At 38.3% G+C, this 20,717-nt stretch overlaps 2 protein-coding genes and 1 long non-coding RNA gene across 3 annotated transcripts; all 3 read left to right on the top strand.

Moving 5' to 3' along the window:
- Positions 1–1,406: 1,406 nt before the first annotated feature.
- LOC110442640 lies at positions 1,407–2,747 on the top strand. The gene is made up of 2 exons (XR_002462037.1): positions 1,407–1,693; positions 1,980–2,747. It is a non-coding gene; the product is annotated as an uncharacterized LOC110442640 (long non-coding RNA).
- A 763-nt stretch (positions 2,748–3,510) lies between these two features.
- On the top strand, positions 3,511–5,450 carry LOC110442615. The gene is made up of 2 exons (XM_021486302.1): positions 3,511–5,345; positions 5,441–5,450. The coding sequence occupies exons 1-2, from the start codon at positions 3,511–3,513 to the stop codon at positions 5,448–5,450; spliced, it is 1,845 nt and encodes a 614-aa protein (XP_021341977.1).
- A 10,255-nt stretch (positions 5,451–15,705) lies between these two features.
- LOC110442649 lies at positions 15,706–16,745 on the top strand. Its single transcript, XM_021486342.1, has one exon. The coding sequence runs from the start codon at positions 15,740–15,742 to the stop codon at positions 16,631–16,633; it is 894 nt and encodes a 297-aa protein (XP_021342017.1). The 5' UTR covers positions 15,706–15,739; the 3' UTR covers positions 16,634–16,745.
- The last annotated feature ends 3,972 nt before the right edge of the window (positions 16,746–20,717 follow it).

The raw sequence follows: 20,717 nt of genomic DNA, 5'->3' as shown, positions 1-20,717 counted from the left end.
ATTAATCTGGGATTCACTTTATAGACAGGATTCATATAAACTCCGTCAAAATATCAATACTGTTCCCAACAGATTAAGGACTTTTTACTGAACCACATCTGATTCTATATGAAGATTTATATTTGGTTTAAATATTTGACCACCTTCAACATGACCTTATATGCTATTGATCGGTACTTGAGTTTCTGTTATGACTGATTTGATATAAATTATAGATTACTGTGTATCTAATGTAGTGTATATCTTTTACTATAAACGTAATGCATTACTTATGATATTTATTTATTATTCGAAATAGAACAAGGTCGGTAGATCAGTATTATCATATGTTTACTCAGAATATGAGTGTTTTTGCATATTTGATAACTTCTGACCACTCCTGATACCACTTCCGGTCACCCGTGTGACAAGTTTCTCGTAATGCGACCCCACCCCCCACCCCCCATGCGATAACAATTCTCGTAATGCATCCTCTGTTCGGAACACCTCTACTTCTGTATTGGATATGGGAAGCGCCCGAGGCGTTTCGAGTAAAATCCGGATTTGCGCTGTCTGTTGGTTTTTTGCTTAGACAGTGTGTTGAGCAGACGTCAACAAACAAAATGTTAACAAACCAGGGAGAGGAAATACTTAATTATCTAGCGTCTAGAATACTTGAATTATTATTATCAAAAACACAGCAAATTTCATGCTTATCGTCATCCCACAGTCTGTTTACTGGTGCACAAATTCACGGCGGTTCATTCACATTCAATTTTAACCCTGGGCCTACTCCTTTAAAGAAAAAGAGAGTGAATGTCATAACGGACTCGGATAGTGAATAAATCATGGCGTTTCATCTGCAATGAATACTATATTAGTAGTCGGACTAATAATTACTGACAGCAGCGATTTGAAACGAGATTTATTCAGAATTGACTGAATATCATCTTGTTATAATCTGTTTCAGTTGACATTGTTGATTAAATTATCTGATTGTTTTTCCTGATGACTTGATTTTTTTTACTTGAACATAATANTAAGGGATATGATATCAAAATGGTCATATAATAACCTCTAATTATTTAACTTCTTAAAATATGCTCACGTATTTGCCCTCAGACCATAAACAAACAAATTTCATTAATGCTGATACTGGTATATAATAGTACACAATTATCGATATTATTATTTTTTCTCGTGTATGCTGTTAATGAACCTGTATCTTTATTTGATTTGTACAGTAAACATAACTCTACTGGTATTTAAATACCCCGAGATCACATGTCTTGCGTTTATATATTGATATACAGGACCTCAGTCTTTTGGGTGGTCGGGTGGTGCAGTGGATAGCGCACTCGCCTTTCACCAAGGCGACCGGGGTTCGATTCCCCGATCGGACGTGAAAAGGTATAGGGTCTGTCACATAGTCGTGTGTACATGTGTATATTATATGATAATACTGAGGGTTATCGATTACAGTGTATTGTATGTATAAGTACAGAGGGGTGCCGATTACAGGTTGTTGTGATCAGAAGCAAGATCATTGGATAGTCGATGTTTATCTTCGTTTCACTGACCAATCAGAGGGTAGCTTACAAGCAGTAGTGAGAACATGTGCTAGTCAATTCGGGGCAGTCGCCATTTTTCCCACAAGGAGTGAGGTGCTAGCGAACATGATGGGCTAGAGCGAGGTTAGGAAGACTCCCCGGGGGTGAGTGTTATGTTACACTTGGATATAAATGTATATGGTTTATGTTAATAATAATGAATTAAGCTGTCAGGAAATATTTGTTCAGCTATAAGTCAAGTTAAGCGGTCGCTATCGGCGGCACTCTACTGTCTGAGTATAGTATAGCCAAGGTGGTTGTTAAGCTAAAATATTACGTGCATTGCCTCGTTGACAGGGGAATATATATGTAAATATTAGTCAATTATATCCATGTCAAGCCTAATAGATGAGTTCAGGGCAGTAAAAGTTGGTATTTTGTTAATTACAGTCCAAGGTGGGGGTGGACTAGGGACCATGCGGCAGGCAGCCGTGTGGCTAGTCACGTGACCTGAGACATGTAAACAGTAAACAAAAACACGTGGCGGCTGAAGTTATGAAGGGCCGCAGTGTGTAGTACTGGTTCTACGATGAACTTTCACAACTATATTATTGGTACAACTATATTATTGGTACAACTCTATTACTGGTACAACCATATGATTGGACTACGACTGGTATGAAGCTCTCAGTGGTGGTGGATGTCCGATGTTCCCCTACAGTTCGTCGTGGCCTTATGATGTCCGATCTCTTTTACACCGAGGCGACTCCAGCAGTTCATGGTGAAAGGAGATGTAATTCTGTGCGCCGGAGAGACAGTTGTTTGCGGAGGGACGTGTACTCATGCATTGTGCAGTGGACATACTGCTTGCACTCTATTACTAACATACTGTATAACTACAGTGAGGTGTGAACAGTCAAGGGGGTTAATTAACACCATTAGGACAGTAGGTTTAATTACAAAGGTCTCTCAGTGAGAGTGTATTTACGGATGATTTTGAGTATCATTTATTTGGTTATTATGTAGCCTGTTATGGGTATCCGGTTATTCTGACATGTTGTAAGCTGGATAAGATTATCTACATGTAGTAAATATGTGATATTTACATATAGGCAGGATATCAAAGGAGCTCCTTGGTCAGATAGGGACAGATTAGTAATACTTGTAACACTTGAATTATTTTTATTATTTGTTATTTTATTAAATGTTATCAATTTATTCTGGTCTTTGAGTTGTGAAATTCTTCAAAGTAACTTGGCCGACTCTGTTGCGTGACAACTGGTGGCAGCGGTGGGATGAATTAGTGGCAGTATTACTTTGAGGAATTTCATGAGATCATAATAATTAATGGAAACATGTCCATTTTAGGTTCTCGAGTACTGTACTACATTTGTTTGTTGTATACATGTGTTGAAGAGAAGAGTCACTATTGGACCCCGGGGATAGGGATAGTCACCTATTGTTATATGATATTTGAAAATACTCGAAACTATTGACTTATTCTTGTTATAAGTGGTTTAAATTTTTTTGTAATTTTTGTCAAGAAAAGTTACGGGTTACAGATCAGAGGTCAGCGAGTGTACAGGTGTTGGTCTATATCGCAGCCATGGAGGGGTATAGTGAGCTTATGGCTATAGGCGAGAAGATGGGCTTAGAGGCTGAGTCTCTGAGGGACTTTGTGACCAAAGAGCAGGCAGCTGCGCGCGATGCCAGAGGTCGCGAGAGGGAAATTAAAAGGGAGGAGGATGACAGAGCCTTCAGAATCAAGGAGTTGAGTAAGGAGAAGCTAGCGATGGAGATGCAGTTCGAGAAGGAACGGAATGAGGCAATGGAGAAGGAGCAGAAGCTCAAATTGGAGTTGATCGAAGCACAGCAGACAGCTGGTGTCCAACTTCCTCCTAGGGCACTGTCTGAGGGAAATTCTCTAGGATCAGCTAAGTATATACCCAAGTTACCCCCGTTTGATGATTAGAGAGACGAGATGGATGCTTACCTGAGAAGGTTTGAGACTTTCGCGAGATCTCAGCAATGGGAGGAGGTCAAGTGGGCCATTGGGCTAAGTACGTTGTTAAAGGGAAAGGCACTTGAGGTATTTGCGCGACTCGCTCCCGAGCAGGCTTTGAGTTATGCAGAAATCAAAGCAGCGTTACTGCAAAGGTTTGATTATACAGAAGACGGCTTCCGTAAAAGATTTCGCGACTGTGGTGTGGAATCGTCGGAGACTTTTGTACAGTTTGTGATGCGCATTGAGAATTATCTAACAAGGTGGATTGAAATGGCCAAATGTGACAGAACATTTGGGGAACTTGCGGATCTTATTCTCAGAGAACAGCTATTGTCGGGGTGTACACTGGATTTAGCATTATTTCTCAGGGAGAGGAAACCAGCTAATGTGCATCAAATGGCAGAGTTAGCTGATCGGTTTGTGGAAGCTCGCAGTGGTAAGGCGAAGGCATTCACTCTGAAACCGACATCACAGGGAAACAAGTTGACTAAGCCAGGTCAAAGTAGCAGTGGAGGAGGAGGAAAGCTGGTGACCCAGAGCAAGGGGGTTAATCATGATAGAGGTCAAGGTTATGGAACTAAACAGACACGGGACGCTAGGAGGTGTTTCAAATGCGATAGTCCATATCATTTAGCAGCAAAATGGCCGCAAACTACAGTAAAGGGAAAGGTGGCTGTGGGGACTGACATTTCGGGAAATGAGGGACGACACAACACGGACCAGATTGTGTGTGACCAAATGCCAGTTGTTAAGGGTCGTGTTGGTGATCAAGACGTCGCAGTACTAAGAGACACAGGTTGTAGTGGTATTGTCGTACGGCGAGATTTAGTAAATGACAATGAATTACTCAACATGATGCAGACATGTAAGTTAGTGGATGGACGGGAGATCAGTGTACCAATTGCTCAAGTCCGCCTAGATACTCCATACTACAGTGGCACTGCAAATGTTTGGTGTATGAATTGTCCATTATATGACGTCATTATAGGAAATGTACCTGGAGCACGTGACTCGGATAAACCTGACCCTAACTGGAAAGAGTCAGGGGGGGACATTGGGGCCGTACAGACGAGGGAACAGAGGAAACGTGAGGATATAAAAACACCATTAACTGTACCTGCGGCACTGAAGGATGTTACTACTCCAGATGAACTTGGGGATGCCCAGAAGGCAGATAAATCTTTGAGGGCCCTATATGACTTGGTAGACAAGGGGAATGTTAAACGAACGGTGACGGGAACGACGTCGCGTTTCTACATTCGTAAGGGTCTACTGTTTCGTGAATGTACAGACGAAACGTGTGTTTGTAAGCAGCTAGTAGTACCTGAAGACCATCGGGAGACTGTACTGAGGTTGGCGCATGACTCTGTTATGGCGGGTCATATGGGGATAGCTCGGACAACGGATAGGGTACTTGCAGAATTCTTCTGGCCGGGATGTCGTGCTGATATAGAACGATATTGCAAGTCCTGTGACGCATGTCAAAAAACGGTTCATAAAGGGAGAATCAAAAAGGCACCTCTGGGAGACATGCCTATCATAGACCGTCCATTTGAGCGAGTTGCAGTAGACATTATTGGACCTTTGATACCGGCTTCAGACAGGGGTCATCGTTATATTCTTACAGTTGTTGACTTTGCTACTAGGTACCCGGAGGCGACGCCACTTAAGCGTATAGAAACTGAGGATGTTGCAGAAGCGTTACTCAAAATATTTAGCAGAGTTGGTGTGCCCAAGGAGATTCTGTCGGATAGAGGGTCACAGTTCACATCTGCCCTAATGCAGGAGTTTAGTCGCATACTATCATTAAGGCAACTCACAACAACTCCCTACCATCCTGCCTGCAATGGCCTTGTCGAACGGTTTAATGTCACTCTAAAAACCATGCTTAGACGTATGTGTATAGAACGCCCTAGGGACTGGGACAAATATGTTGCCGAAGAAAAACAACAAGCTGGAACTTCAGTGGAAGGGACCATATCCTGTGGAGGAGAAAGTTGGGTCTCTAGACTACAAGATCAATATAGCAGGAAAAATCAAACCTTTTCATGCTAACATGTTGAAAGAGTATGTGGAACGTAAAAACTCGTCGGTGACAGACACCAAAATCGGTGTGTTGGAATGTGCAGTGAAATCTGTACTAGAGGAGACTTATGAGAACAGTGAAGATGGCTTACAGGATATCAAGGAGGAAAACCCATTACTATTACTACATTTGGAAGCTACCGAGACTGTCTCTGATGTCAACAGGGCAGAAAACATGACACAGAAACAACGTGGGGAAATCATTGCGTTATTGGATGAATTCAAGGATGTATTAACTGATTTGCCGGGATGCACAAAGTTAGCTACACACGAGATCAATACGACAACACGTGAACCGGTACGCGTTAAACCCTACCCGATTCCGTATAAAATCATAGACACTGTAAAAACGGAAGTCGACAAGATGCTTTCTATGGGGGTTATAGAACCGTCGGAGTCGGACTACAATTCGCCAATTGTGTTGGTGCGGAAAAAAGATGGTGGATGTCGTTTCTGTATTGACTATCGGCAGTTGAATAAGGTGACAATTTTTGATGCAGAACCGATGACGTCAGCTGATGATTTATTTGTTAAATTGGCAGGTAGCCAGTTTTATAGTAAATTAGACCTAAGCAAAGGATATTGGCAGGTCCCATTGGACCAGGCAGACAGAAAGAAAAGCGCATTCTCGACACCGTTTGGGCTCTTCCATTTTAAGGTAATGCCTTTTGGACTGGTCAACTCACCTTCAACATTCAACAGGCTCATGAGGAAATTACTCAAGGGAATGGACAACCTGGATAACTTTGTGGATGATATTATTATCTTTACCAAAACATGGGAGCAGCACGTAACTGTACTGAGAGAGTTGTTCACCAGACTACGTGGGGCTAATTTGACTGCGAGACCATCCAAATGTTTCATTGGGTACGAAAGCATAGAATGCCTTGGTCATGTGGTTGGACGAGACATTATTCAGCCAGCTGCAGCTAAGCTGGACGCAATACTACAGGCACCCAGGCCAACAACAAAGAAGCAAGTTCGGTCTTTCATTGGGCTTGCTGGTTTCTACAGGAAGTACATACCAAACTTTGCTAGCATCGCGGTCCCGCTCACAGATCTCACCAGAAAGGGAATGTCTAACAAAGTTGGGTGGGACACTGCACAGGAAAACGCGTTTTCTACACTAAAGAAACTGATGGCGTCGGAGCCAATTCTCCAGTTACCGAATATAAACAAGGAGTTTGTGTTGAGAACGGATGCCTCAGACAGCGGGGTCGGGGCTGTACTATTGCAAACTGATGAGGGCAATATTCTTCACCCAGTGGCATACGCCAGCAAGAAGTTATTACCACGTGAGAAAAGATATTCAGTTATCGAGAAGGAGTGTCTGGCATTGACATGGGGTGTCAATAAATTTGCACAGTACTTGTTGGGCACAGAGTTCTGTGTACAAACTGATCATCATCCATTGATGAGTTTAACGGATAAGAAGGTGGCCAACGCGCGACTCATGCGATGGGCACTCCTGCTTCAACCATACAGGATGAGGATACAGGCAATCCCTGGGAGAGAAAACATAGGAGCAGACTACTTGAGCCGAGTCATAGCCTAAAGCCTATCAGCTCAACCGGGAATACTGTTGATAGGTTGGTTAGGGTAGATAACCACTATTTTGTCAGTGTAAGTGTCGTTTTAACAGTTTAAATACTTTTGGGAGATAGTTAAAAAGATGTAAAATCTTTTTTCTTAAGGAAGGGAGGCAATGTCACATAGTCGTGTGTACATGTGTATATTATATGATAATACTGAGGGTTATCGATTACAGTGTATTGTATGTATAAGTACAGAGGGGTGCCGATTACAGGTTGTTGTGATCAGAAGCAAGATCATTGGATAGTCGATGTTTATCTTCGTTTCACTGACCAATCAGAGGGTAGCTTACAAGCAGTAGTGAGAACATGTGCTAGTCAATTCGGGGCAGTCGCCATTTTTCCCACAAGGAGTGAGGTGCTAGCGAACATGATGGGCTAGAGCGAGGTTAGGAAGACTCCCCGGGGGTGAGTGTTATGTTACACTTGGATATAAATGTATATGGTTTATGTTAATAATAATGAATTAAGCTGTCAGGAAATATTTGTTCAGCTATAAGTCAAGTTAAGCGGTCGCTATCGGCGGCACTCTACTGTCTGAGTATAGTATAGCCAAGGTGGTTGTTAAGCTAAAATATTACGTGCATTGCCTCGTTGACAGGGGAATATATATGTAAATATTAGTCAATTATATCCATGTCAAGCCTAATAGATGAGTTCAGGGCAGTAAAAGTTGGTATTTTGTTAATTACAGTCCAAGGTGGGGGTGGACTAGGGACCATGCGGCAGGCAGCCGTGTGGCTAGTCACGTGACCTGAGACATGTAAACAGTAAACAAAAACACGTGGCGGCTGAAGTTATGAAGGGCCGCAGTGTGTAGTACTGGTTCTACGATGAACTTTCACAACTATATTATTGGTACAACTATATTATTGGTACAACTCTATTACTGGTACAACCATATGATTGGACTACGACTGGTATGAAGCTCTCAGTGGTGGTGGATGTCCGATGTTCCCCTACAGTTCGTCGTGGCCTTATGATGTCCGATCTCTTTTACACCGAGGCGACTCCAGCAGTTCATGGTGAAAGGAGATGTAATTCTGTGCGCCGGAGAGACAGTTGTTTGCGGAGGGACGTGTACTCATGCATTGTGCAGTGGACATACTGCTTGCACTCTATTACTAACATACTGTATAACTACAGTGAGGTGTGAACAGTCAAGGGGGTTAATTAACACCATTAGGACAGTAGGTTTAATTACAAAGGTCTCTCAGTGAGAGTGTATTTACGGATGATTTTGAGTATCATTTATTTGGTTATTATGTAGCCTGTTATGGGTATCCGGTTATTCTGACATGTTGTAAGCTGGATAAGATTATCTACATGTAGTAAATATGTGATATTTACATATAGGCAGGATATCAAAGGAGCTCCTTGGTCAGATAGGGACAGATTAGTAATACTTGTAACACTTGAATTATTTTTATTATTTGTTATTTTATTAAATGTTATCAATTTATTCTGGTCTTTGAGTTGTGAAATTCTTCAAAGTAACTTGGCCGACTCTGTTGCGTGACAGGGTCACCTGCCCGAGCACGTGGGTTTTCCCCGGGTTCTCCGGTTTCCTCCCACATAAAGACCCTACGCGTGCTTCCATTCGGGCGAACACGAGTGATTGATATAAATTGAAATAACTTGTTCCATACTTGTTGTAAAATACATAAAGTTTATATTTATATAAATACAGGACTAACTGTGTGTAAATATATCAATTGAAAGAAAAGCGGCCGACAAAACCTTCTCTACCCTACATTTTAAGTTAACGATGACTCTACACTATAGACTGTCACGTGATCCTTTATAAATTTTGAAAACTCAGTCATAACCTTATCGAATTATAACTTGATAAGTATTGATGTCCGCAGGTACCCTTATCGACTATAAACATGTATATCATCTGACGTAGCCGTAACAAGGACGTAACGACCTATACTAGACTATACCATTTGTGAGTAATGTGTTAACACATTCCTTCATAGATCTTAAAGGATGGCAAGTAACAGACCAGTATTGCGTGCCCAGGAACCTGTTACATGTACCTACACGTGTGCTTTGCGTGACAGTGAATACGGGGTACCGTGGTATTGTAACGATTGTCAGGAGCATTTATGTGATCGGTGTTAAGAATTTCACCAGAGTGAGAGAAAAACTAAAAATGACGACATCGTATCAATTTTGGACGCCAATCGTCAAGGTCACAAGCCTGTACCAGAAGTATGTAAACTACATCCTGGTAAAGTGTGTGACGTGTACTGTTGTGATTGTGACATACTGATGTGTATGAAATGTTTTTCCCAAACACATACACATCACAAATGGGAACACTTCGAAGACAAACTCGGCACCATAAAACAACAATTGCAAGGACACAAGACAGCAATATCTTCTAAAATTGCCCATTTCCATAACGATCTGTCAACGCGGAGCCGTGCTTACAAAATATTCAACGGAGACATTGTAACAATAAGGACAATGGTGAACTCTAAGAGGAAAAAGTTAAAGGCAGAAGTAGATACTATCGCAGATGCAGTGTTGTCTGAGTTGGAATCCTTCGAAAAAGAAGAATCAACAGCGTATCAGAAAGATTGTCAACAATCGGAGAAAACAGTAAGAGAGCTGACATGTCTACTTGAAAAAGCAGAAATGACAGATATATCAAGTTTATCCATGTTTGAAAAGGAAAGGTCAATGAGGAAAACTCTTCCCTTGTACGATGTCAATGTGAACGATGCTTTGCCAAAGCAACCATTTTTTTTGACCGGATGTATCGACCACGCCATGCTGACTAAAATGTTTGGTGAATAACGCCACAAGAACCCGTATGATAAGATCGGCAGTAATCACGTGAGACGTCTCTCCAAGTTTACTGTGTTACCCACCACAATACAATACGTGGTATATGTCCAGTCGACGACAGCCACGCGTGGTTGTCAGTTCATGAATACAAGGGCCTGGTACTGGTCAACAGGAGTGGTGTTATCAAAGAGACAGTATATCTTGAAATCCACCCGTACAATATCACCATGTTCGGAGCAACAGACCTGCTTATAACGACTTTCCCACAAAGATCATGTGTATATAAATTATCACTGCACAACAAACAGGTGACAACATTCGCCGACATCAGTCTTCACAAAGCATATGACATTAGTACTAACGAGAAAGGGGAGGTGTTCGTTAGTACTAACACACAAGTCATAGCGGTACTGAATAACTCTGGTAGGATTGAAAGGGAAGTGAAGTGCGAAATATGTGGGTATTTTATCGCATGTTTGTCTACAGGGGACGTTGCAGTGTTGGATTTCAGTGGTGAAGTATTCATAGTAGACAACTCTGGTGCAACTAGGTATAAATGGACTGGTGAACTCGACAATGGTCAACAGGTTGATACGATGAGCCTTTGGAAGATGACAGGTGGGAAGTACGGCAACCTGTTTGTACCAGACAGCGTGAACAACCAAGTGTATGTCCTACCGAGAGATAGTACACAGGCCGTGTGTCTCTTTGATCAGAAACATGCAGTAATACAACCCACAGCAGTAGGCGTGGACTCATTCGGGAACATGTGGATCGGGTGTAATACCGGTACCGTACAAGTCATGAGACTATTAGCTTCGATAATTTGTTACAAAATTGAAATCCGTGGTTTAATAACGGGAAATTGTTTGAAAATAATTCATAATGTCTTTGATATATTGTATAATACTTATAACCGCAAGAAATGTTTGAAGACCCGTGGAGCAGAAATTAATCCAAATATTTCCTTTGATGCTAACGTTGTCAAAATGAGTTTTTTTACAATATTATAACAAACTGTTTGTATAGGTAAAACATAATATGAACGCATATACAGTGAAACGCGTCAATTTAGAAAAAAAATTACTTTCCGGAGAAGATTGCAGTTTCTTCTTAATGGATGTGTCGAAATGTTTTTTTCTTCCCGCATTTAGGTGATTTCACTGCTGAACGTTATATTATCAGTCAACAGTAAGCGACGGCGTTAAAGCGTGAACCCTCCCAATATTTAATAATTATGGACCTTAAATTGCCCGTCGGAGGTGACCTATAATAAATATAATTAAAGAACAAAGCAAAAAAAAAAGGAAAGAAAAAAGAAGAAAAAGCCGAGTGTGATGATTGTTTGGTCGACTCTGTAGAGCTGCTGATATTTCATATCAACTATATATGTATACTTTATATTAAGATGGCCAACTTGATTGAGTTTTTTTTAAACCTCCATCAAGTTTTTGTGGCCAATTATTTTATATCTAGTCCCACCTATTTTGCCTATAACGTTATATTTTAATTACAATCTAAAAAAAGATTTTTGTCATTTTGCTAAATGCTATTAAACTTTGGCATTTGAATAAATGATTTATTACAACAATAAATGTCTTGTGTCATTTTTGGCAAAAACAGGCAGAGTTCTCCGGTGTGCTTTGATTTCAAGTAGAACACGAAGTTATAATAAGATATCAAGACTGTGAAGTCAACAACACAAATATTGTGTAGTCACGATCAGCGTGTACATATATCCTTACCTGATTATGTATCAAAAGATACCCTTTACTGGAATCGTTCCATGGACTTTGTATTTATACAATTTGCTTCAATTGTTGGTATCCTCCGTAAAACAATATCAACTCTAATTAACATCATTATCATGTTATGCTTGTGTTTTATTTGGAAAAAAAAAACCGGAAAAATATCGTTGCATTTAGATATACAGAATACAAATATCAGTATATATCTAACATTTGATAATGATGAGGTTTATTATTTTTAATATATGACAATGTGGAAGTACGATTTGGCAACATATGTAGACAAATATAAACAATTGTACTAAATGATGATCCAGCATGAAAAGACGAATGATTGAATCATGAATGGATAACTTATACAACAGTGATGTGTTAAAACAAGCACATTTTATTTTTATAGACATTATTTATAAAGTCTAAAGGTATGGGTACAATCTATAAAAAGATGTTCAAATTAAATTAGCATGTGGAGATTTAATTACAAAATAAGTGAATAAGTACAATAGCCAATATATGATAGATTTATGAGAGTCTAGACCAGAATACATACGCCGAAATCCATATTCTAGTTTCTCAAAAAAGATTATGAAATTGAAGCGCTTGGTCTTAATATCATCATTTAATACGTTTTCTGGTTTGAAATTTTCGGCAAAAATTATAAAACAATTTTCTATTTTTTAATTAATTCGTTTTATCACAAAAAATAAATAAATCCAAGTTTTTTGTTTCTCTTTTTTTTCTAACTTTAATGTTGTAGGGTTTTGATCGAGTATCCTCAATATCAATATCAACCATAGAACATCTCATTACAGTGTCTGTGTTATACATGTAGTACAAATGGAGTGTTATCTGTATCTACTTCAAATAGCGGAACATGTTGTAATCTGTTTTATACAAACTTGTATATATGTGTGTCTGAACTGGAACAAAACTGGACTTCTTATGTAAAACCAAACATGTAATAAAAATGGTAAACTCCATCGAACATTGTAATGATTCATTTTAGTCTCGCCGTGGCGGAGGCGGCGGCGGCGGAGGCGGCGGCGGCGGCGGCGGCTGCGTCATCATTAAGTGTTTGCATTTAACTTAGTTTCACTGAAGGTAGAAGTGCTAGACCAACCAAACTTGGACCATACATGCATCTCAAGCTAGTACATCTCAACTCATGCATCAAATGCTGGATGCGGCCTACCTTTTGTTTTGTCTATTGACTTTGTCAGCGACTTCATCAACGTTAAGGTTTTTGCGTTTCACTTAGTTTCTTTGATATGGGCATTGATGGTCAAAGCGGGGTATAAGCGAGACATAGCAACCCGAATGGCTTGTTACCAACGGAGTTATACTAAACAATAAAATGTACATTTGTCTGTGGTAGGATACATTTGTGCAATAATAATTATATATATGCACATACGGACACCCAGATAAGAAAATGTGCGAGGAGAGATAAGAAAAGAAAAGACAAAAAAAGAAACAAATAGGTTAATTAAGTAAAATATACAAGGGAGAACTTCTAAATTAATTGTGTATATTAGATATAAGTTAAAAAAGCCTTTACAAATTGAAATGAAAATCAAGACCTGAATTTCACAAAGACCGTATTGCATGGCCAGACAAATGTTCTGTATAATTCTGAAAAAAGTGAAGATGTTTGTACTTAGAAAAACATAAACCATTTCGCCAGCATATATGGTCTTATAAGAAATATATCTTAGAATTATTACCTTTGTTTATGCGCTCAGGAACACATACATGCAATCGTGTATAAACGTTAGACATGTACAACTCACGTACAATCTGATATACTGTGGATAGGAAACAAACTGTAAACTATTGTTTTAACCGATCATTGTCATTGTTATGGTTAAAGGTTATTCTCATTATAACTATGGTGTATGTCTCCAGAACAGTTAACACTGCAATGAATCTGTACAACCCATCAACATTATGTTAATGTCAATGACTCAATAGAGTTGAATTAAGGATGGCTTTGTATGAATGATTTTCAGTTATATAAAGGATCTTGCAAGAGTGTCCATGTCATATTGAGTTCATTAGACGAGTTCAGATAATTTGAAATGACACAGGCGAGTGTCGTATCAATTTATTGAACGAGTTTCATAAATTCAACATGACATGAACACGAATGTAAGATCATCTTTATCACATAACAATCCTAATTTGAACAAAAACTACAAACGCAATTATGTGTTATCAGTTGACTCTATATACATCAAAACCAAAGTACTCCGATCATAATATTGTCGTTCCGCGCATGAACTAACAAGTAGTGCCATTTTTTTAAAATTTAGCAATGAACAGTTTTAATTGCAATAAGTAAATAATAATGACAAAGTAATCATTTCTAATTCATTTAGAATAATAACAAATGCACATGTTATATAATACATAAAAGTTATACTCGTAGTGGAGTAGGAATATGTTCCCAAGGTTTTGACCAATCGCAGCACCTTTAGGTTTTATTACACGTGTGTAATGCCATATTTATGACATGGCCGTATGACATAGTAAAAAGGGTCAGTTATGTGATAAAAGATTATACGTTAAACATTTAAATCGCCGGGCACCTGTTTTCATCGCATATAAACATGTATATATTGTCATGAACGTTTGCACAGATATGTTGAAATGTATTTCGTGCACTGATACGCCGATCATGAAATAGGTTGTTTTTAGGAAATAGGATGTCGCCCTTTCATTTGCCATACGCCATTAATTAAAAAAGATATTGTTACTTGGAGTTTGTGTACTGGTAAGGCCGGCGTAGATAACGGACAGGATTATCTTATTATTTTTTCTTGAACATAATATATCATAAGTTTTGTGTTGATCCGAAAATAGGTCAGAAATTTCAAAGGAACTAACTTAAATGCCAGATGAATAAGTGACATAAATAAGCGTTTCTCCAAATTAGAATATTGTAGAAATAACACAAATAAAAAAATAAGACGGTGATACTCATTCATTTTACGTTATAACTGTAATAGGATTGGGTTTTTGACGATAATATCCATATATACATTACATTAAACAACATGCTGCTAGGACCCCCAACGAACGTTTAAAATGTCCCCCTCGAAAACATACTGTGCTTTCTACTACGTTGCCCCAATATTCATATTGGTTATGGTATATATTAATACACAAGTAACTCTATTATGTATATTATTTTCATCAATATTATCAACACACCACTATATTCATTTGTTTCGTACAGGAAACAGAAATCTCAAAAACGCATGCGCACACCTGTACATAATACTATCTAAATACCCCTTATCGCCTGCCCTGCGTTGATATACGCATACAGAAATCCATGGCAAGCCTCCAGACATAACGTCTCTAACCCTAAATAATCTTAGGTAAAGATGTACAATGTATCTACACTATAGAGTGTCATGTGACCTCTTTTTACTTGCGTGATAACATTGTTGAATGATAACGTGGTAAGTATCAGTGTCCATATGACCATGTACCCTGATCGTCTGGAGAAATATATATTCAATGTATATATATCACCTGACGTAGTCGTAACAAATCAGTTAAGAACAATACTGAACGATATTCCATCGAAGCGCTTAATGGATGGAAGGCAACATACCCACAATACGTGCCCAGGAACCCGCTACCTACACGTGTGCTTTGTGTGACAGCGAAGACGGGGTACGGTGGTTTTGTAACGATTGTCGAGAAAATTTATGCGACCAATGTAAGGATTTCCATCAAAGTGGGAAGAAAACTAAAAATGACGACATTGTATCAATATGGGAGGTCAATCATCAAGGTCACAAGCCTAAACCAGGGGTATGTAAACTACATCCAGGTAAACTGTGTGACGTTTATTGTAGCGACTGCTACATGTTGCTGTGCATGAAATGTGTTTCCTAAACACACAAACAACACAAATGGAAACACTTCGAAGACGAATTCAGCACCAGAAAACAACTCCTAGAAGAACATATGAAAACCATTTGTTCTAAAATAACATTTTTCCAAAACAAGATGTCAACGCAGGGCTGTACTTACAAAGCGTTCACCAATACCATTGGTTTAATGAAGAAAGATGTAGGTTTTCAGAGGGAAAGATTTAAGGCAGAAGTAGATTCTGTCGTGGATGCATTGCTGGCTGAATTATCAGTAATAGAAAAAGAGGAAGCAACCACGTACCAGAAAGATTACCAACATTCAGAGAAAAACATCGGAGAGCTGACGCGTCTGCTTGCAACAGTGGAAATGACTGATACATGGTGTATGTCAATGATTGAAACAGAAATGTCATTGCGGACGACTCTACCCTCGTATGATGTTAATGTGGAAGATGCTGTACCCAAACTACCCAGCTTTGTTACTGGACATATCAACCGTTTGTTGGTGGCAAAAATGGTAGGTGAGCTAAATCACCAGAACCAGTACCAAAAGATAGAAATCGGCAGTAGACCTGTTCAACCCCTTTCAAAGTTCACTGTTCATCAGCAAAATCACATATTGGGTATATGTCCTGTCGACAACTATCATGCGTGGTTATCAATACATCAATACAAGGGTCTTGTTCTTGTTAACAGAGAGGGCATTGTCTCAGAAACGATAGAGCTGGACTTTTGTCCTTACAGAATCGCAATGGTCGGAATGACAAGCATACTCATGACCAGTTTTCCACTCAGCTCATGTGTGTATAAACTTTCACTACTTAACAAACAAGTGACAACATTTTCAGACATCAGACTTTGTAAGGTAAATGACATAAGCATCAACAGATCGGATGCTGTGTTCGTTATGACAGATACATCTGAGGTTGTGGTGCTGAATCCGTTAGGTACGATTGTGAGGAGTTTCCGGTGTGGAATTAATGGGTAGCAGATTGCATGTTTGTCGTCAGGAGACATTGCAGTGTCGGACATGAGTATGGTATTAATATTAGCGGTCAAATCTGGAACAACCAAATATCAATGGACTGGTGAACTCAACAATGATCAAAAGATTGGTAATATGATTCTCTACAAGATGTCATGTGACCAATACGACAGACTTGTTGTACCAGACTTCAAGCATAACCTGGTGTATGTCATACCAGGAAATGGTACAGAAGCTAGATGCCTATTGGACAATAGAGATGACGTGGTCTCACCTACAGTTGTAGGTGTAGATATGTACGGGAAAGTATGAATCGGGTGTGGCGACGGCACCGTACACGTCATGCAACTGTGAGATTAGACAGCAATATGACACAACAGATTATGTTGTAATCATAGTGTTTTTAGGTACACATAAATATGTTTCTGTTGCTAGGATAGGAAATATAGTTAAATGCAAACTTGTTCTAATCAACCTTAAGTAATAGGGTTGAATAACGACCACGACAATTTAGGCTAAGGTAGTTATTCTTTTGAAATGTGAAAATTAAATATTTGTTAAGATTAATGCGAATAGATAAACTCAAATCAGGATTTCTTTGGACAATAAAGGGTTCGAGAAAAAGTATAAATATGTTTCCGACTTAATGAGATGCAGTCTTGTTTGTGGTTTACAAGTCTACTGTATATTTACCTGTTTTAAGTTAGAATCAGTATTTAAAATTACATGATTTTCGAGAGAAGTTTATCAATCTCATCAACAGAATCAAAACGCAAGGACTTTGACAAAGTAGATGAAATGCTAATGAGATATGATTAAAATACAACGTTTCTATAAAATTACCAAGATGATATTCAAAACTCACAAAGTCTGTGTACTTGACATTATCAGGGTATGTAGGACGGACTATCCCTCAACAACTGGCAGGAGAGAAATAAAGCTTCGCATGACCTAGGTATATACATACATTTTAAAGTGTATGGCATTTCTTAGCACTGAGTTGGGTTGCGAAAGACATTGACATGTTATAATCTTTTTATAGACGTCAACTTAATTGCCTTATTTTCGACTACTTTAATCCGGATATGTATTTGTTCAATAGCCAATATAACAAGTTAGATATATTCAAATAACATATATCAGTTCAGATTTTTCATTGAGGTCTTTGGATAGGACGTATCGGGGGGTTGAAATTTATGGTGACTATATCATTTATTGGGGGGCTTGTTCAACCTTAACATGTGATCTGTTCATCAAACGTAACAGCCCGAAATTGACGTTTTAATAAGCCTTCGTTATATATAACTCTGCACCACATCTATGACGTCACACAAGGTTTACTTATTCGCGAAATTCGCATAACCCCGCCCACATGTAATGTCATCGTCATGGAAACTTGTCATGTTTCTTGTTCAACTGTTTATGAGGAAATAAGTTTACGTGTCCATTATCATTACATGTACATGCTCACCGGTCCATCAACAGAGGAGAGGTAAATAGGGCCAATACATGGTCAGTAACAATAAATGTAAAATCAAATCTAAATATAACGAACGTAAAGGTAAAAAACAAACGTCAACTTGAATAGTACATGTGGCTATGGTAATTTTTGTTTTAATCAGACTAACATCTTTCAGAGAGTTTAAAATTGTAGAAGCAGTTATTGTATTAAATATTGATAGAAGACATGAAACGTTATTATATAAATTGTCTCGTGTGACTCTCAGTAAAGACCGTAAATATATAGTAACACCCTTTATACTTTATCTCAATATAACTGTTCCATTATATAGTATTTGACGCCCTTGCCGTTTTAAAACATTTGAGAACAGTCCAAATATCTTAAAATTAAAAAGACTTTACCATTTTGGTATTACGAAACTGTGACAAAATTCAAGACATCTGAAAATATTGTTTTTTATTATTTTGTATATTTCAGATTTGGGTTCCCAAAAAATACAAACATTTCTTTACCTTAATATACATATCATAGCGTGACACACTGATATACAGTTGCATTTTATAAAACAAATATATTGCTATGTGTTTGGACAGAAAACAAAACTAGTATTTCTACGAATAAAGATTGTAAATCAAACATATAATTACAACTTTAAACATCCATAGATAACTATATATTTATTAACATATCATAAACATTGTTATCAACAGAGTATATCATAATTAACAATAGAAATGTACAGATGATGACATCGAAATGTAAATAACAATTGTGTGAATCATGGCGAGCTTGCAGATATACACATTTGGAATATCTAAACGAACGTCTACAATAGTATACAGAGGTGTAACTGGAAATTTACAAAGACTGCATTACATAGCCAGAAGAAAGCCTGTTTGAATAATGAAAGATTGCACAGGTTTATACTAAAGAAGCATGTACCAGCCCGCAAGTTCACCAATATTGTAACAATGCGTTGCAGCTTTGTTTTGTTTTTCCTGTCCAATAAACACACATATACAGTGTAAATATGGCGTCTTCCCTGAACACCAACACTGCTTAAAATCACGTGTTTACATAGGTGGTCAGTTTTGATGATAGTGAGTTATAGTCTATTGCAGAAATGGTGTACAGGTAAATTGCACAGGTAAATCAACTTCTGATAACTAATCAGATAATCAATAACTGCTAATAATTGCAAAACAATAATTAGTTCCGATCCCAAGCTGTTAAATGGGTAATGTATAAAACAGCAGCACATTTTGGTGAATTATTATATTTCGCTCTGTACTTGGAAACATCAACCTATTTACTCAGTGAAATTTGTGTGAATTCTCTTATAATTATTGTCATATAAAACTTATTTTCAGATTTTAATTTGTGTCACTTCATTTTGATATTATTATCTGTTATTGTGTGTGATTTGATACATCAACTACAAGATGGAAAACGCTCAGATCAAAGTTAAGTTCATCACCAACAGTAGAGGCGGACATAACCTTTCCCATGATGGATTCATCTACAGACAAATATGTTGAAACGGCGACAGAACATTCTGGAGATGTTCAACCTCGGGTTGTTCAGCATCCCTCTCGACAGTAAACAACATACCAGCATACTTCGGAAGACATCAACTCAAACACGCCTCAGACCCAGCCAGTGTTGTTGCAAAACAGATAATGAACCAGATCACCATCCGCTGCGTAGAATCTATCAGACCCATACCTTCCATCTTCGACGAGGAACTCAACCAACTCCGAGACAACGACCGGAACCACTTCTCAACAGAAGGACCTCGGACTACCAACCATCTGGAAGCTTGGGACTGAAAACTGAAGAAAAGAGTACTGCATGCCCACCCCAACATCTACACCATCATCCAGACGTTTAAAGACATACAGAACGGAAATGACATCAACCGGATCCAGAGAGATGCAGGAGATACTACTCAACCCCGAAAGAAGAGATACGCCAACATCGACAGTCGCCTGGCCACAATGGAAGGCCGTTATCAGACTGGAACTATCGACCTGATGACCTACACCGATTCAGCATCACAGCTTCTGCATCTTGGATAAAATGTTTTGTGCTAGAGACTTAAGTGATATATATAGAGAATGTGATTTGTGCTAGGAACTTCAGCTTCATTTAATGGTTTACTGTTTATATTTATATTTAATAATTAACTTTTTAGTGCTGTATTAAATGTGTATTACTATTATATGTATAAATAGAAACTTTATTTTATTGCTGACATTAATATCAATGTGGCTTAAATTAAGGAATTTTATTTTGCATATAATGTAACGTTAATTTTCTTTTTCATATAATGTAAATATTAATATTCAATGATTATTTTCTATTACTTAGTGCTGTATTAAATGTGTATTACAGTTATATGTATGAATACAAACTTGTTATTCATTTTATTATTGACTTTAGTATCATATCTACAAAATGAGTCGACATTCTTAGTTGAAACGGGCTATAACTAAACTTCAAAAGGTTTCCTATATAAACACCTTCCTTTCAATTCTCCAGAGTTGGTGTTCGGGGAATGAGCCGGAATTAGACAGTTGACCTATATAAGATGGACTCTACACACGCACAGACACAGGTGAATGT

This window comes from Mizuhopecten yessoensis, unplaced genomic scaffold (genome assembly GCF_002113885.1).
Source record: "Mizuhopecten yessoensis strain PY_sf001 unplaced genomic scaffold, ASM211388v2 scaffold716285, whole genome shotgun sequence".
NCBI classification, from domain to species: Eukaryota; Metazoa; Mollusca; class Bivalvia; order Pectinida; family Pectinidae; genus Mizuhopecten; species Mizuhopecten yessoensis.
This window is presented reverse-complemented; position numbering and strand designations above follow the sequence as displayed.